At 33.1% G+C, this 18,835-nt stretch overlaps 2 protein-coding genes across 4 annotated transcripts in view; both read left to right on the forward strand.

Annotated features, from left to right (window-relative positions):
* The first annotated feature begins 268 nt into the window (after positions 1-268).
* LOC110997970 (sodium-independent sulfate anion transporter) lies at positions 269-8,859 on the forward strand. Its single transcript, XM_022266377.2, has 10 exons — positions 269-769; positions 1,078-1,248; positions 2,580-2,800; positions 3,307-3,460; positions 4,244-4,408; positions 5,193-5,354; positions 6,125-6,225; positions 7,089-7,274; positions 7,656-7,814; positions 8,240-8,859. Exons 1-10 carry the CDS (start codon positions 541-543, stop codon positions 8,471-8,473), a joined length of 1,782 nt encoding a protein of 593 aa, XP_022122069.2. The 5' UTR covers positions 269-540; the 3' UTR covers positions 8,474-8,859.
* Positions 8,860-9,263: 404 nt separating this feature from the next.
* The window catches only part of LOC110997960 (prominin-like protein), a 45,597-nt gene continuing 36,025 nt past the window's right edge, over positions 9,264-18,835 (forward strand). For 2 of the 3 annotated variants that reach the window (XM_022266361.2, XM_022266362.2), the window contains exon 1: positions 9,265-9,859. In XM_022266361.2, coding sequence (XP_022122053.2) covers positions 9,607-9,859 — 253 coding nt within the window. In that variant the 5' untranslated portion in view covers positions 9,265-9,606. Of the gene's footprint in view, positions 9,860-18,835 lie in introns of all 3 variants that reach the window. The other variant, XM_045629304.1, reaches the window with a different exon arrangement.

Here is an 18,835-nt window from a genome sequence, read left to right on the forward strand (position 1 = left end):
TTTTTAATATTTTAAATATCAAGCCCCTACCCCAGCGATGACATAATGAAAAAAAAAACACTTTATATATTTTTTTTCTTATTATTACCTAAGCTTCGCCACCCAATAATTCTCTATGACGCTCGAGTAAATCCCCATAAAGCATCGTGGCTTCCCCATACTATAATTTATTATTCGTACGATATATTAAATATCGTGTCATACAATTCACGCGAGAAAGAAGGTTTAATGTTGTAGACGGTTTATGTTCTAAACTTAGTTTTAAATTATCATTCTAAATAATGGATATTTAGAAAGCAACCAAATTAATGAAATCGAAGCGTCTTTCATTACTATACTTAATGAGCTTATAAATAGAGCGATTCAAACAACCGGTCCCCTATCTTAAACAAATAGTATAATAACACATTTATTTAAAATATAACCTCATAATGAGAGAGTTAAAGGTCACGAAGGAACCACTATCTTATTTGCTTAAGCCGGGTTTTCTCATAGATTGTGGCAGTGCTGTAAATAATTGCAAAGTGCGTGAACGTGGATATGGAAGAAGGGATTCCGTTACCGAAGAGGAGTTCCTCGGGGGGATGGTATGAGTTTTGCAAGAGACGATTACCAATTTTGAAGTGGGCCCCCAAGTATGATCAGACGAATGCTGTAGCCGACCTCATTGCTGGTATCACCCTGGGATTGACTCTAGTACCGCAGAGTATAGCTTATGCCTCGCTCGCGAATTTACCGGTCCAGTATGGACTGTATTCTGGGTTTGTGGGTATGTATATTTCTTCGTTGCAAAGCCAATTTATATGGAAGTATTTTTAATCCCCTATAAGCCTTTAATAGCTTTTTAATAATGTTCTTATCGCTGTGATTTGATTTAAGAAATGCGACACAATTTAATAAAGGCGAATGCTGTCTCCGGTTAACGAATTTAAAAGGATTTAAAGTTATCGAGATACGTATTATTTACAGTGGGACGTTACATAAATATTAAATTAAAATTTAGTGATTATGCTTAATTAAGTAACACACTTTTATCGTCTATAGTATCTATCGTCTCTCTATTGTATCTTAATCCAGGTACAATTCTCTACATGTTCCTGGGCACAGTTAAGGAAGTATCGATCGGTCCCACAAGTCTCATGGCTCTCATGACGCTGCAGACCTGCCGAGGGTTGCCAGTGGACTTTGTGATTCTACTGGCCTTTCTGTCTGGCTGTGTCGTGTTCGTAATGGGTTTATTGCGACTTGGTAAGTAAAATATGTCTTAGTTTTCTTATCTAATTAGTTGACACTTACATAAAAATTTACTTAAACGGCGAACGATTAAACAGTTGCTCATTCTAATACCTATTATTAAATAATTATAAATATACTAGTTTCCGCCCGCGGTTTCTCTCGCCTGGTATTCGTGCATTTGGACATGGTGTTTTGCGATCTCTTCAACAAAGTGTATATTATTTTTATTTTATTTTTAGCCTTAAATTATTTCCTGATCCACTATTATCTGGTTTTTCTGTGTGTTAGTAAATATTTTATCACTTAGTAGGTATATAAACATGTATCTAGTCACTAGATAAACATATATCTAGTCACACACCGAATTTTATACACTAGATTCTAGTGTATAAAATTCCGTGTCACGATGTTTGTAATTAAACTCCTCCGAAATGGCTCGACCGATTTTCGTGAAATTTTATGTTTTAGTCAATCACAGTCAACAACCACAACCACAAAAACAGTCTTTTTTTATGATGCAGCATACAAAAATATATACAACCCCTATTTTTATTTGTTAATTAAAATCTTATGACGAACTCTGAGGTATATTCAGAGAAAAATGAAAAATTCACGGATAAATCTTCTCCGTTTTTGATTCCGAAAAACCGAACAGTCTCTGGGGTAGCATGCCAATTGTTCGTATGCACTTAAAGTGTAAGCTAAGTAAAACCACATTAAGGAGAAACGACGACCGCAGGGGCAGCTAGTATACATATGTATATTATATACCTTTCTTAGAAATCATACCTACTATCTATATTATAGTGGTAAAAAAATCCGTTTAGTAGTTTTTAAGTTTATCGCGTTCTTACAGACGGCCGCGGTCGGGGCCTTTTTTTATAAGTTGAGACAAATCTGAAGAAAGATGCCCATATCTAGCCAACGATTTAGGGAAACAACTAGACTTTTTTTTATTAAGTGATTCGAACCATAATAAAAACTGTTTGAAATTTTCGCTCCTGAATTCAAAGTCAATTAACAAAATGAATTTCAGAGAATCCTTATACAATCACAAATTACAAAATTCGACGATTCGACGTCGTACGTGTACAATAAAAAGAGATAAAAAAAGAGTATACATTTGCACAACTGTCATTAGGTTCACATGAATACATGAATAGGCAGTTTTTTATAACAAACAATGACAAAATTCCATTATATTTCAAACATTATGTCAACTCACATAAGAACATTATGTATGCTTTAATTAAGCTTGATAATAATTTTGTAATTTTCAATTGACGATTACCCTTTAAAACATTCAATAACACTTTAGAACAATGACATATTCCGAATTCCAGGTTTCTTGGTGGATTTAATATCGCCGTCCGTTACCAGTGGCTTCACATCAGCGACGGCTGTTACCATCATAGCATCGCAGGTGAAGGGTTTATTAGGACTCAGTTTCATTGCGGAAACTGTGATGGAAAACGTTTCTCTTATATCACAAAACTGGGGACAAATTCGATTTAACGACTGCGCATTGAGCGCTGCGTGCTGCATTGTACTACTTTTATTGAGGGTACGTTTTAGATTTATGGATGTTAGTTATTTTCTAAGGAAACGATTACTCCGCTTTTTTTAAATGAAAATTATAAACCCTGTACTACACTTCTGAACACAGTCAAATATTCAAAAGATATGATAGGTTTATATGTGAAGGATTCGTTAGAGTTCTTTTCATCTGATTTAATAAATATAAATAGAATTAATTACTGAATCTGATTTAAAATAAATTTTACTTTCAAATATCTTATAATATTTTAAATTTCATTTAGATAACTTTCCATCGTTTTCAAATTTTTTGAAATATTGTTTCAAAATTGTTTATTTGTTAGATAACATTTTTATTAACCCTCTACCATCCTAAATGAAAATCCTAAAATGTTTTCATTCCGGAAAACCGAACAGTCTCTGGGTTAGCATAGCAAATTTTTCCATATTGGTATGTACTAAAAAGGTAGGCTAGACTAGTTCTAGACTAGTTCGTGGGGGCAGCTAGTATACATATAATATTTTACGTTTCAGAAATTCAAAGATATCAAAGTCAACCCGAAGAGTGATAAACTGAAGAAAGCGTTATGGCTGATATCAATTGCACGCAATGCTCTCGTAGTCTGCATAGCTTCTACGGTCGCCTACTGTACCTACAACGCTGAAAACCCGCTTTTCAAACTATCGGGTAAAAGTTTACCGTAAAAATGACGTCACATAATCCTCAAAGTAATGATGTGATTAAATGTACTTTTACACAATTTCATTCTAAGGCCAGCCTTCTGTTAAGTGGGAAAAATTTTCGCTGTGAATCGGGTTGGTCATATTTGGAGGTGGAAAGGAATAAAACAATCTTATTCTATTTAATATGAAACAAGATTTTTTTTTATACACTAACATGATTATTTAGCTTACTTATGAATCTTTCTTTGTCATATAAAACTTATGACAATTTCGTCAATGGATGTCGAGGCAGAATACGAAATTATGCGCCTCCCGTATCACCAACCCACCACCGGTTCGTTCCAGTACTGACGCTAATGGTGGATTTATCGCGTTTCAGCTAGCCGTTGAAGTAATTCCAATTCTACTTAAGGTCCTACCAATTCTTAAAAGGCCGTTGACGCTGTCGCCTTTGGTATTGAGGGTGTTCATGAGCGGCAATATCGCTTAACAACAAAGCTTATTATCTTTATTTTTCTCACAGTGGTTGCCAGGAAGGATCGTTCGACAGCGATAATTCCGCCAGTACTAATAACAACGAAATGTTAATAAATTTGATGAGCCTCCTACCTCTGTTTTATAAAACGGAATTACAAAGAAACAAAATTATATTACTAAAAATATGTATTTAACGTCTCCGTAACATCATCATATTAATCATTCATTTTGATCGAAAGCTCCCAGTAAATAATGTTAATTGCTTGTTTATAAAACTAAATCGAAGTTTTCTGAATGTAAAATGTTTCAGGCCGAGTGGAGCCAGGTCTGCCGCAGTTAAGCCTTCCACCATTCAGCACGGTGATCGGAAACCAAACCATAGGTTTCATGGGCATGATGGACTATTTAGGATCTGCTGTGATAGTAACACCTGTTGTCATGGTCTTGGCAAATATCGCTATCGCTAAAGCATTTTGTAAGTATAAACTGTTAAGTTAACAAACTCTTAGAAGTCTTCATTAAATAATATTCAGTCCTTCAGACCGATTCGGTCGGCTGTGCCCACAAAACAATTCAATCGGAAACTATCCCGACCACATATAATTTTAAGGGCCTGTTTCACAATGTATGGATAAAGTGCCAAATAGCTATGCAACACATAAATTATTCGAAAGATAAAAGTTCCAAATAAGATACTTCGAATTTCATGACGTATAGCGCTATCTGACAGTCGTGAAACGAAAAAATACTATTTATCCTACCAATAAGTAATAAATAGTTTATTTGGAACTTATCCGGACATTGTGAAACAGGGCCTAAATGTTTTATATTCGGATGACGAGCTATAATGCCCGACAGAACGCTTTTTGCGTCTCACATCGGTCTGACGTGATCGGTGGTGTAGTGTAGGTACGTTAGAGTGCGACGGAAAGCATAGTGCGTATTCACATCTCTCTGACGAGATCGGTGACATCGCGTAAGCGCGGCCAGTGCAGTCGGTACGCGTTAAAGCGAGACAGACTATATTTATCGTGTTACTCTGAGTTTGGTAGTGTTAGATTCAATTAATATAAAATAATATTTAATTATAATTGCATAAGTTGATAAATAATGGACTTGGCTTTACCGCCGCAGTGCCCGACTGCCATACGTTTTTTTCTTAGTTTTAAAAACCCAGTGTAACAAATGCATATGATTTCATATAATTGATGAGATTTAGAAGAATGTTAGCGACGGAAAGGAATTAAATATATTTTCAGCGCCTGGAGGTCGAGTAGACGCAACACAGGAAATGGTGACATTAGGACTTTGTAACGTAGCGGGTTCGTTGGTACACGCGATGCCTTCGTGTGGAGCCTTCACTCGTTCCGCTGTTTCTCACTCCTCAGGTGTGAGGACTCCTGCAGCGGGATTATATTCAGGTTTATATAAAAATTTTAGATACTTTTTATCGGTGATGTGAATTAATTATGCTTCAGCGTGAGACTGTCTTTCTTATGGTTCCATTCCCGGCTGGGCATCAATGAACTTTCTGACAGAATTTAACACTTGCTTTTATGTAGGAAACATCGCGAGGAAACCTAACAAGTCGACGGCATGTGTAATGCTGATCACATACTTTCATATTAGAAAAAAGGACCAGATCTTAAAAGCTAGCAGCGCCAGTGATTATGAACTGTATTGACAACGAAACTATATTGAGAAGTTTCATATGAGATATAATGTGAGAGGGTGAATATCCCTTAACTCTCACTTCAGTAAAAAAAAATGTGAGCTGTCACGGGACGCCTGGCAGATGTGAAACATCGACATTATTTTGTAAAAGTAATATGCAGAAAGAACAGATTGTGATAGAAACTAAATATGTCATAATGATAAAATAAAATATTACGATTTTTTTCCAGATAACGATGACTATTTGTTGAATAAACATTATTTTCATTAAATATTTTTAATGTGAAATTTACTACTGCATTTAGACTGTATATCATATAGCGTGGCGATGCGTCGCCACGGCATGCGTCGCCACGGCATGCGTCGCCACGCCAGAAATCGCTTTTACGTGCGGCTATAGATGTTTCACATCAAAAAAAAACTCTGTGAATCTCTAAGCTTTAGACTAGTAGCCCTAATATAAAGGGATGTAGGGGTTATAGAAAAATTTCATAACTCATAGCTCATTCACTTCTAGGTATCATCACGTTGCTGGCTCTAAACTTCCTTACACAGTACTTCTTCTTCATACCGAAAGCCTGCTTATCATCTGTTCTTATCTGTGCTGTCGTTTTTATGGTTGGTATATAAAACAATCGTTCTGGTAATTTCGTTTGTGAGGATTTCGAATTCATGATTGTGTTGTATATAAATTGTGTTTAAAAAATGCACCACATTTTTTTGTGTAACAGACGGACAGGAGGCTCACCTGATCTTAAGCGTTACCGCCGTCCATGGATACTCACATTGCAAAAAGGCGCGCAAGTGCGTTGCCGGCTTTTTAAGAATTGGTAATTTTTAAGAAATGGTATTATTACATTACGTACCTACATACGGATTTTGGAGTGTGGAGGCAGCAAGGAGAGCTCTGGTACAAAATTATTTTAACCAGGATGAATGAAATGTATTGACTTCATTTTTCATTGTCAACAAATTAAATTCTGTTTTTCTGTTTATTGTTATTGTTTTGTTTAACACTAAAATTTTTTGATATGTTTAGGTACCTTCTTGTTATATATATTTATATAAAATGAACTATTTGTGAAGATTTTTAATTGGCCCATGTTGTTATGTATACATATATTCATTTATTTTTGTATTGTGCTGTAAATCTTCTTATGAATAAATAAATAAATAACTGGCTTATACTTTTAACGTTTGCGCCCGTACTTTTAATGTTTGTGCTTATACTTTTAATAGCAAAAGGCAAAAAAAATAACAATTCTTACCAATTTACGAGCCTTACTTACCTCCAAAATTATCTAAAAATCATATTTTGTTTAAAGCAATATTAGCTACAAGTTCAGCCTAGTGGTGAATGACATGTTTATGATAATATTTTTTTTTGGAGATATCTCAATGACTTAAGCCAGTTATGCAGTAAAAAGTTATGAAAATCAGTTAATATGCATGTAAAAACAATGATTGTCGGTATGTTTCAGATTGATATTAACATTATAGGTAAACTATGGAACAGCAGCAAACGTGAATTAGTTCTTTATACACTTACCTTTGGAGCGGGCATTTGGAAAAACCTTGAATTATCAATACTTGTCGGTGCCCTAACTGGATTGGCTTTTCTCATACGCGATGTGCTTCAAACGCCCGTTGATATTACACAAGTTAAGGTACTAAGATTTATCTAGCAAAAGCTAGATGACAATCGCCCAAATTTATAAAGCGATTCGGTATCTTAAGTATCAGAAAAATTTACTATAAATAATTTAATAATGCTAGATTGGTGGTCTAAGCCCCTAATTCTGGAAGATCAATGAAATTTAAAATCTAGTTTTAAGAGCTGTCAAACTGTTTTTTTTTCTGTATGACAGCTCTGAAGAGGATTTTGTGACTTGAGATCGATTTAGAATAATATTATAATACATAATATGATAATATTATAATATACCTATGATGGATAGGATCTTAGGATGCAACGTTATTTCTACTTATAATCTAATTCACACACAAACCCATTGTAGGATGTGTGTTAATGCTTTTTTCGATTACAGACAAACAACACGGACGTAATTCGTGTTTCCGTACGACGTGCACTAGTGTACGCAAACGCCGAACGCTTTGCAGCGTTGGTACTGAATAGTGCGACCGCGCGAAGTCCCGTACTTATTGAGTGCTCGGCCATCACGTTATGTGACTATACTGCTACAGAGGTATTAATATATTCATTTATTTATTCACACTTGTTACCTTTATACAAAGAAATAACATAATACATAGAAATTATAAGGGATTCAACAGGTGGCCTTATCACTAACAAACTATCAAAAATAAACTAATTATTTTTTTTAAATAATCATGCCTTTTTAACAAATTCTACTGTTTGAAATTATAATAAATGCGAAAATATAATTTCTTCTTTTAGCAAATTTTACGAACATTTTAATTGGTCGCTAGATAATTGACATATATAAAAAGAAAACTATCAATTAATGTTATCATCAATAGTTTGGGAATGGGGATTGGAAATTGGAATGACATTTATTCACCATGGACGCATGGAAAATAAAAACAAATAAAGTTGTTTTTTTTATTGTCTTGGCGCGACTAAAACATCATTCGTTTCTTTGATTCTCAGGTTTTATCACGGTTAGTAAAAAAGTTTCAAGAAAACGACCAGCTTTTGGTATTTTATAACGCCTCAAAAGACTCAATTAAGTGGTTGGAAATGGTGTCTGATATTGATAAAAGGTCATTAAAGGTCACAAGGGTACAGGAGGCATTAGAAGCTGTGTCTACCAGAGAACCGGAAGCTGAGAATGAAACGAGTGCGTTGTTGAAGAAGTCGGTAAAGCGCGAAGAAATAGTATAAAGCTTTAAGGCTTATCTAGTAATATAGTGGATATTAGTGCTAGACAATTCAATCAATTGTTACCTTCATCATTTCCTATAGGCTATTTTAATAACTCAAAAAACATATTTTATTGAATAATGAAATATTATATACACCAATTGTATAAGAGTATATAAACTTTATTGAATTTTTCCTTTCATAAAAGGATTTAACACCCACCGAAACAGACTATACTATAGCGGCTATTACCAGGATAACATAATATAACCAGACACCATACTATTGGTATTGGTTTATTTTAAGTTGTATTTTTCAATGAGAATTTTTTTTTATTACATATAATGGTTTGATTGCCCTTGTTCAAAATGGAATTGTAAGAAATTAGATATTATTGTAAAACTTGTAAATATTAAATAAATAATTTATTATCAATTACATAAAAATTATTTTCTCGTTTAACGCGTATTCCCTATTTAAGCCTAATTAAGTTCCAATCGTAAAACTTATTATTAGGTGTTCTTTAACAAAATTACCTTACCTTACCTTATAAGTTGCTACATTAAGACTGTTAAATTCAATACATTCTTTTATCATAGCAAATTAGTCAAGCACTCATACGGGTAACTGGCAAAAATCACATGCTAACCGTTATAATTTGTTTAACATCGGAACAACTACTATAGGCAACAAAAGGCTCTATAGAATAACATATATGGTTCTTGATCTGTGTCAACCATATTTACTCTGTTGTAAAAATTATTTTCATTCTGTTTGGTAGTAGTCTGTGCTTCCTCCCGGCACAACTGGCAACTGACAAAATAAATCAGATGCAGTTTCTCACTGTTCGGGTCGGGTGTAAATTTATCTATTGTGTCTTAATTTTGTTATAAATAGATTTATTATTAAATATGTAAATCTTAACATAAATCGTGATTGGTACAAACTAAACACTTTTTCTCTTAAGTGCCTATTTAAAACTCGTTTCCGTACACCATTTTTAGACGAGTTTATCGAGTATCGACCCGATCTCTGTTTTTATTTATAGTACGGGTATATTTGTCTGTTTGTTTTGCAAACAAATAGTTTATCCCGTGAATTAAGGAGAGTGCAGTGATAATGTTGCTTTGAAGGAGTGATTGCGCCTTTTAAAAATGTGGCGTGTTATAGTTTTTTGTGCGTTGATGGGGTCTACTTTGGGGCAGTCGTGGGTGACAAATATTACTGATAATCTTCGAGATGGCTTGTCCCGAGTACTGGACTCGTCCGTGGTTAACTACTCAACGCCCGTGATCAATGTCAGCTATGGAGCCAGGGTGGAATTCGACATGCGCGCTATGGGTCATCTTTATAATTCAAGCCACAGCATTATAGACATCATCGCGAATAAACAAGCATATCCAGAAGGTATGACTCTTTTTATTATGACAAGATCTGTACAGACAAACAGATAATCCGAACATTCCTTTGTGCTACTCCTATCCCACAAAATGAGTATAAAACTATCACAAATATTAAAAATCTTGAGAAAGTATCGTTTATATTTCAAGTAGGATTAAACTTCAATATTAGAAAAGTTGTTTGTAATATGGTATTTATTACAAACAACTTTTTTGCCACATTTTTTGATACCTCACAAATAAAAAACAATCAACTCAATAATTTACTTAAAATGTTCATTAGAACAATTGGAAAATTAAAATCTGTTTTATACAGTACATATCATATATATATTCTTGTGATAATAGTTGACTTAATAAATATGACACAAAGCATAGCTATGTAAGAATATGAAATTTGATCCACTGTTATATCTACTATTTACATTTTTTGAATCTAATATAAATTGAATCATTTTATAATAATTAATATATTTTATATTTTTTGTGCTAATACTAATAGTTTTAGCACAAAAAATATTAAGATATTCATAACAGTGGACTACATATTATATTATATATTATCTTACATAGGCTACCCAATTGTCATTGTTTACTTCTAATATCAGGTTTGGTTATCATAATGTATAAAATATAACTGACACTTACAAAGTACAAAATTTTTAAATAATCTTAATTTTGTTGACCAGCTTAATAACAATGAAAATAAATGAATGAATGAAAATGTCTGAAGTTGATTCTAATGTCTAACATGACATTTTAATGTCTGGATTATCATAATTTTGCCCGTTGCTGAAGTTTGATAGCTTACTTTACTCACCCTGAAATTTTAGAATTGTTGTCTGACATAGTAGTAACAATAATTCCTATTGTTATTAGAAATGAATTATGTACTATACTTGCGTGGTCGCAACCACAGTGCGTTCGCGCATCCGTAGGCCTTAGCGGTCGCGGCCGTCGACCTTGCAAGTAACTCCTTGCATGCTAACATCAAGCCAATTGCAATCATATTGCGCTTACTTTTCTGTGGCCCGAATGCTATCGTTTTTTTTATAAAACGATAAGAAACAAAAATTACATAATGACTATATTACTCAAATTCTAAGTGCAAAAAACACTATGAAAAAATTAGGTACTCTCATAAATATTATTTATTATTTGGCTTTTAACAGGAAGGTCTGTAGACTGCAGTCTGTAAATGAATATCTTCGGTACGCGGGTCATACCCCGCTGAGTTTTTTTTATTTGTGTTAATTATTCGCTACGATCCAGAGCAGCTTGTTATAAAACTTCCAAATGAATGCTTTTACTACAAAAGCAATGCCCCAAATATGCAACAAAGCCGTGCATATTAAACCAGAAATGAACAGAAATTGTCCCAGTTTTTCTATTGTCTTTTGCATTCCATATAAGGTCGAGATATGCACATTTTAATTTCTGAAATTGAATTTATGTACATCCTTAATAATGTGAATACCTTTATTGATAAACTTTGCCTGTTTTCTACTAAAACGAAGATATTATTCTATTTTAATTTAATTTATTAAGTACATATAATATATAAAAAAAATTACGCCTTGACATTTATCTCACCTCTGGCATATGCAGATTCTATTAACAACTCTTACCCACGTTGGTTTATTTTTATAACCTTTAAGTAGAGAAAGCTTAGTCGTGAAATATAAAAAAATTACATCGAATCAATAAATTAAATTACTTCTCTACAACACAATTTTGCTTCGTTATGTCTAGCTTTGATCTTGACCTCGCTGTAGTTATTTGAAATGGAAAAAAGCTCTTTTGTTCTCCAGTTTGAAAATTTTAAATGTAAATCCGGAATTCAGGGCCAGACCTATTAGAGTAAATGAAACACTCTTTTTTACTTCACTTTTAAAGCGAGTTAGCGCACGCAGCTTTCGTTGTCGGTGTAAAATGATCGTTTGCTGCTATGAAAGTAATTTAGGTAATGGAACCTTAATTTAGTTACTTAGTAGAAAATAAAGCAAATTTTATATCTGAAGTTATGTTCTGAAACAGGTTAATTTTTCTCGTGAATCAATGATTCTTTGTTACATTTCTCAGTATTGTTTCGCGCTGTGTTAGTAAATTGAAACGTTTACCGTTTTCGATAACAGTAAACGGAGACTTGTCTACGTCACACGTATATGCTATTAACTTACGTATATTATTACGTATGACTAGTGAATCACCCACAGACCACTAAAGCATCTAATAGTTTAATAATATAAGAAAGACTATTTTTTTTAAGGTGTTTAAACTATTGTTTATATATTTTAAATATATCTTGATTTTTGTTTTAGTGCACTGTAGGCAACAAGGAATGAAACTGTCGTAATGCCTTTAAAGGCGACAAGTCTAGAGTTTGAAGTAATTCACTTCAGGACGGCAAAATTATTCAATTTAACTGCAGCGACAGGAAATAACAGGGAAATAGACATCCTACGATGTCTTCTCGTACTTTAGTCTTAGCGATCTACACACTTTGTGTATTCACCAACTTCCCAGTTAGTTCAATAGTATGTAAATAATGCCGGCCAAATTGTGTTTTATAAAACTTATCTCTAATCGTTTAGATGTTGCAAGTGTTCATTGAAGCGGTAATGGTAGTCTCAATTGTTAATTTAGGACGCGTTTATTGTCGGCTAACTCGGTTTCGACATCATGATACTATTCAATCGTTATACGTCACGTACGTAGGGTGCGTTGACACGTAAGTGGTATAATTATGGTCATTACGTAATTGTCTTGGAAGTTTCAATATTTATTAATACTATTAAGCCGGTAATGTTAATGAAGCCCGATCATCAATCGCCTGCCGCTTAAAATTTCAATATCCAAATAAAAAAGTTGTCTTTTTTCTATTCACTTTTTTTTCTTTTTTAGATTACTATTGTTATGAGTTATTTATTTGTACAGTATATATATTAAGACAATAAAAAAATCTTTTACTCGTGGTCAAAGTTAAATATAATATCGTATTGAGAACAGTGACAGCACAATGGAGCAATTGTTATCCGGCTTAATGAAAGTAACTTGAAAATAGTCAATATTTATCTTAAGTACATAATTTTTGATGTAATTATAATAATAAATGCTTTACATAATTAAAGTATGTTAATTACCTAGACAGCTTTGTTGTATTAACTTACCTGTATTTGTAATATGGTGATTAGTAATTACTAATTAATAATTGTTAATTTATACATATACAGTTATTAAGAAAATCAAATCATGAATCACTGCACTATTTAAATATTAGTCTTTTTTGTGTTCGCACTAGATATAGTATATTTAACATAATACACTATATTCACAGAAGGCATATCACCTTCTTGCCTATTAGATTGACAAATGATCGAGAAATATAAGCATGGATCAGGGATTCAAAGCTAAAATAATTGTTGTAGCGTCAATGATTTATTATATTATTTTTACTATTAAGTAAGTATGTAACTCATAAAATATCAATAAAACAGACCGCAAAGTGTGTTCTCTTCTTAGTATTGTAATGAAACTAACATTTTATACATTTCAATATTTCATATGTACCATATTATCAGCAACAAAAAATTAATGCAAAATGTTTACAATATCGTATACACGCAAGGACGTTCAATGTTTCCGGGTTAGAACAAAAATACACACAGATAAAAGATTTGAATGCTAATACTGACTGAATGTGACCTCATTCAATGCATTGTCTATAATTAACCGTATTAACATCAAAAATCTACACATATATTGGTCAATAAATATGCGTATAAGCATCAAATTTATTCTTTTGTCTGGTCTTTTTAAATCCAAAGTTATGGTTATAATAATTAAAGTTGTAGCTAAAACAAGCAAAAAGGGTTTATGCCTGGTTCACATTTTTCCAGTCCAGTTATACACTGAGTCTAGTGCTGGATTGAAATGGAATGTCCACATGATTTCACTCATTCAAAAGCTGTTAGATCGGTAACACGACAGTCACAATGCTTTCCAGAAAGAAGTTAAGAAATTATTTTTAAATTGTTTAATTATTACTGTAACAGGAAGTGAAAGGAGAACTAAAAAAATGATAAATATGATAATCGAAATAAATTAAACAGGAGGCTCTGCAATGCTTTCACAACAGTTAATTCCGAAGATCCCTTGGAATACAGATTGGCATTGAGAATGATATCAGAAAATTTTGATGAGTTGTTATCATTAATTTCAATTGAAATACTCAACGTAGCGATACATTATTCAGAGATGCCTTTCCTGCAAGTTTTGTGCAGGGCGTATTGGCGCATTCCCTTGTGTTTATAAATTCCGAAGTGATATCCCACAAACACACATGTTCGCTGTACAAAGAAACATATTGAAGAGTTTGGTTTTCAGTTCAGTTCATTGTTAGGAATTACCTTTAAAGTTCAATAAAATAACAACTATGTGTGTTCATTGTTAAACGTATATTCAAGTACCTACTGGATTGGCACTATTGGCCAGTGGCGCTAGAATGATAGACTGTCATTCCAGTCAACTGGATTGGATTGATCACTGGAAAGGTTTGGATTGGACTGGAAAGGACTGGATACATTCCAGTGCAGATTCACATTAATGCTACTGGAATAATAATAGCTAAACGATGATGTCATTTCCCTTGATTGTTTGGTATCGTGTCTTGTTGAATCACTAATATTCAAGCGATAAGAATAATTTCATCTTTTTAATTTAATCCGCAATTAATTAATTTAAATCTTAAGACTTGAATGATATTCAAACATAAAACTGTTGTAATTGCATGATGACTTGAAGCAAATTATATTTATTTATTAATAATTATTTCATGCGTAAATAGTAAATAATATAAATCAGATAACATAAATTATAAAGGAGGCATGTTACTTACAGGATTTATTCATGTCTATACTTTTAACCTGTATTATGCTTTGTCATAACCATCGTATAGGAAACAAGTTTAGCAGTTCTCAAAATAGATATGTAGTTTAAAAAAAGAAGTCTTCGAATACGAGCTTTAGATTAGTAGAGACAAAGTTCAATTAGCCACTTAATTAGCTTCAATTGCATTGTTGCGTACGAGTGTGTATAAATATGCAAATGTGAGTCAATTGCAATGTAATGAAAGTAGAAATCGTTTGCTTTAACATATCTCAATGTTCTAAAACCCCTCGATGAGCTGAGGGTGTCCATAGTGAGCCTCCTTCGCGTTCGGTCTTGACCCTCGTATTTCCTTGCTCCAAATGTTTTCGTTCTCTTTGCTTCATCTGCAAATGTGCGACTGTATGACGCCAGGTTTGCTTGGGGCGGCCAGGCTTCCTATTTGATTGCGGGTTCCAATCTATTTTCAGGATCCATATAGATTTCTATCATCGTAAACCTGTGGGGTTCGATAAATTTTGGTCAACTAGAACGTCACTATTTATTTACGTAAGTCTTGTTTGAATGCTAGAACTCCTCACATTGCTTTTTACCTAATGAATTTAATTTTCACCCTAAAAATCTATGACATTTGTCAGACACAAAAGGCTGATCACCTTCTTGTCTTGGAAACTGCATTGTTGGGCAGCGCCTGCGTATTATTTTTATTAGTAATCCAGATTAACATCGAAACAGATATGCCTAGTTTCATAAAAATGATTCTAGCATAAGTCGCAGTATTTATACAATATCAGATAGATCACTCCTTCGTGCGGAAGATATATTTTTCATAGAAAGGTTATCACGCTTGAATTATCTAATCTGTTACTTGAAGGATAACGGTGTTTACCAGCTGATTATAGAATTACAGTATTATATTTAGAAATGGAAATTCCATTAAATACACAGCATTACTCATACTTTAATCTGTTCAAAACATAAGTAAGGTATTTAAACGATTACTAAATAATTTTAATAATAATTACAAAAAATAAGACTGTTTAAATATTCAAATCAATTAAGAGTTAATTAGACTAACCTAAAAGATGTAGAAATTTTAGATCTGAAGAATTGAATTAATTAGCCTTGATGACACTTCTTTTTAACCTGGAATAAAAGCTGAGTTTTGTATTTGATAGCGAACTTTGCAGAGCAATTTTGATTTATATTTATTTTAATTAAGTGGAAACAGGCTCTCTTTAGCTGCATCAATAGAATTGTCGTGGCTCGGTCGTAGATTAAAAGCATTGTATGATTTTATCAGTAATATTTACTAATATCATCTGCAAGTTAAATGCTGATGTGGCCTGGTTGAATAGTATTTCTCTGTTACTTACCTAGCTGTGAAATAGTTGGTTAAGCAATTAATATTTTGATATTTAATGTATGACGTATCATAAGGTTGATTGATGTAGGCGAAAGGTGTCGGGGTCATACGAAGCATTCTGTGCACAATCAAAAGATTTTGGTCTTCGATAGAAAAAGTTTCATCATTATTTTAAAATAAAGCACAAATAAATTATATAAACAGTGTGTAATAAAAGAGTGTGTGTGCTTATGTACACACGGTAGAAGTTATACTTCTTTGGCGTATGGAAAAAAATAACTAAAATGCAGTAGTGATTAATGATTAATATTAAAATTAATAAAAATATTTTAATTAAATAAATAACTTATTAGTAAATACTATCACCGTCGTACATGAATTAACGTAATTTATGATTACGTCGTAATTGATATAAAAACACCAAAATAAGATTAATTTTTTCACGCTGTTTAATGGTACTGTTACGAGACGGGTTTTAAATATTAAAATACTAGAATATACAACTTGAACATAGTTATCGATTTCCAGGCCATCTAGATCTAACTTTACGATGTCAAATTTAGGAGTTGGTGTGCGCGCGCATCGTAAAAATTCACTCTCATCATTTTTCTCCATTGCGCCAAAAGAAGTAGGTATAACTTCAATAACGAGACGTATGTAATTAAATCTATCAATTTAACTGGAGTTCGATTCATAATTATTTTATTGACAAAGCTCATTCGTTACAGTTGTAAAGTTAAAGCAAACATGCTTCGAATTTTTTTTATCGACGGTCGATGAACTGTTTGGTTAATAGTTTGGTTGTGTTCTAAACATAACAAGAATATTATAAAAAAGTTTGTTCTGTAGAAGCAATGCATGAGTATAAAAATTTATACAATAACAAGGCGATGTGTGCTACTTGAAATGATAATTGTATGTATAGTGCACGAATTTGAACAAGCTACTTAGGTTTATATTAGAATGTGTACAACTGAGTAGAAGATGTCAGAAACGGATAGGGAAATCAGTCAAGGCTGAATTTACGTTGAAAGTACTGGAAGGTCTCCTATCGAAGAGCTAGAATGAATCTTTGTCCGCAGATTTATGTAAGGGTATATTAACTCAAGACGCAAGCATCTTTATTTACATTTTGTATTGCATGTCAGTTAAACTCTAAAGCACGATCTCGGGGCTAAAACTCGAAAATTACACTCTTCTCCAATCTTATTTAACACTATTACAAAAACTGAGTGTCAGTAAAACAAGGTACGTAGGTAATTAGTTTTTTATACATATAACGTCTGCAGCACGTGAGCAGTGTTGGCCTAATGGCTTCAGCGTGCAACTCTCATACCTGAGGTCGTAGGTTCGATTCCCGGCTGGGCACCAATAGAGTTTCTTTCTATGTGCGCATTTAACATTTGCGCGAACGGTGATGGAAAACATCGTGAGAAAACCGACATGTCTTAGACCCAAAAAGACGACTGTGTCACTGGAGGCTGATCACCTACTTGCCTATTAGATTTAAAAATGATCATGAAACAGATTCGGACATCTGAGGCCAAGACCTAAAGAGGTTGTAGCGCCACTGATTTATTTTATTTATTAGCAATTAACGTCTGTGCACTTTCAATAACGCAGTATACAAATTAATTTTTTATCCAGTTTTCAATACTTACTTTACTCTGGGAACAGCGAGTAATGAAATCTGTAGCCTTAATTCGATGCAAAGGCTCAAATCTAGGTCATGCTGTTGTGTGCCAGATTTTAAAGTATGCTTTGATAGGTTTTTTGCATAACAAGTTGCCATATACTATTATCAGATTTTATTATGCCATATTTTGTTTTACGGCGTTAATGCAACTCGTTAAGTGAATATGGTATTTCCTTTGGTTTAGTGCCGAGCTAAGTGGGCCATTTGATTCGCAGATAAATGCCTGAATATTTGCTATAACCAAACGAAATCTGGACAAGTATGCCTGTACATACAGGAGCAAAACAATTAATAGAAAATTTTCTTTACTACGATTCCGCCATAAAGTCAAAGTAATATAATATAATAAAAATGACAAATTATAGTTTTTAATTATATTCATGTCGACAACCCATGAGTATCAGATTGAACGAGAAAACGTTAGTACTAAATCACGTTTTTCATGTCTTGTGAAAATGTTTTACTTGCTATTTGTGAAAGTATGATTCATCGTTTTGACTCTATTATATGTCAACTGCCCGGTTGCTGCTAAGGAGCTGCTACTTAGTACCTTTCATCGTGGGTGTTTGACCCGAAAACATTTAATGACATTTTCGGTTTCTTACAAAAATAGAATCTAAATGTATCTGAATACGATCTAAAATAAATAAAGCGTATGAAGCACGGTTTGTTTTAAGAAATAAGCCTTTATGATCCTATCTTAAGGTTCACTCATATCCCTTTGTGATGTATCTCCGAAATCTTCAAAGGAAAATGGCCTTTAGGATAATGTATTAAGGAGTTGTTATTCTTAGTTAGATCTCCGAACAAGTCGGTGTTGAAAACTAGGCGACGCATCCGTCCGTTAAACCATTAAATTGACTTCTATCAGTTAATTGAATATTTCCTTAATGCTCGCTCCGTTATAGTATTTAACGATAAGATAACGGTAATTGCTATATATCCTTATACGAACCGTTTTCTTCAATAATTCCAAGATTCAGATTTGAGGCTTTGCTCTATAAATGACTCCGATATGTCAAAAATTATGAAAA

Source organism: Pieris rapae, chromosome 8 (genome assembly GCF_905147795.1).
Source record: "Pieris rapae chromosome 8, ilPieRapa1.1, whole genome shotgun sequence".
In the NCBI taxonomy this organism is placed as follows: Eukaryota; Metazoa; Arthropoda; class Insecta; order Lepidoptera; family Pieridae; genus Pieris; species Pieris rapae.

Coding starts and splice junctions, on each gene's coding strand:
- LOC110997970 (XM_022266377.2), top strand. CDS start 541: ATGGAAGAAGGGATTCCGTTACCGAAGAGGAGTTCCTCGGGGGGATGG. Junction 1,249..2,579: donor AATGGGTTTATTGCGACTTG/GTAAGTAAAATA, acceptor TCCGAATTCCAG/GTTTCTTGGTGGATTTAATA. Junction 6,226..7,088: donor TCTGTGCTGTCGTTTTTATG/GTTGGTATATAA, acceptor GGTATGTTTCAG/ATTGATATTAACATTATAGG.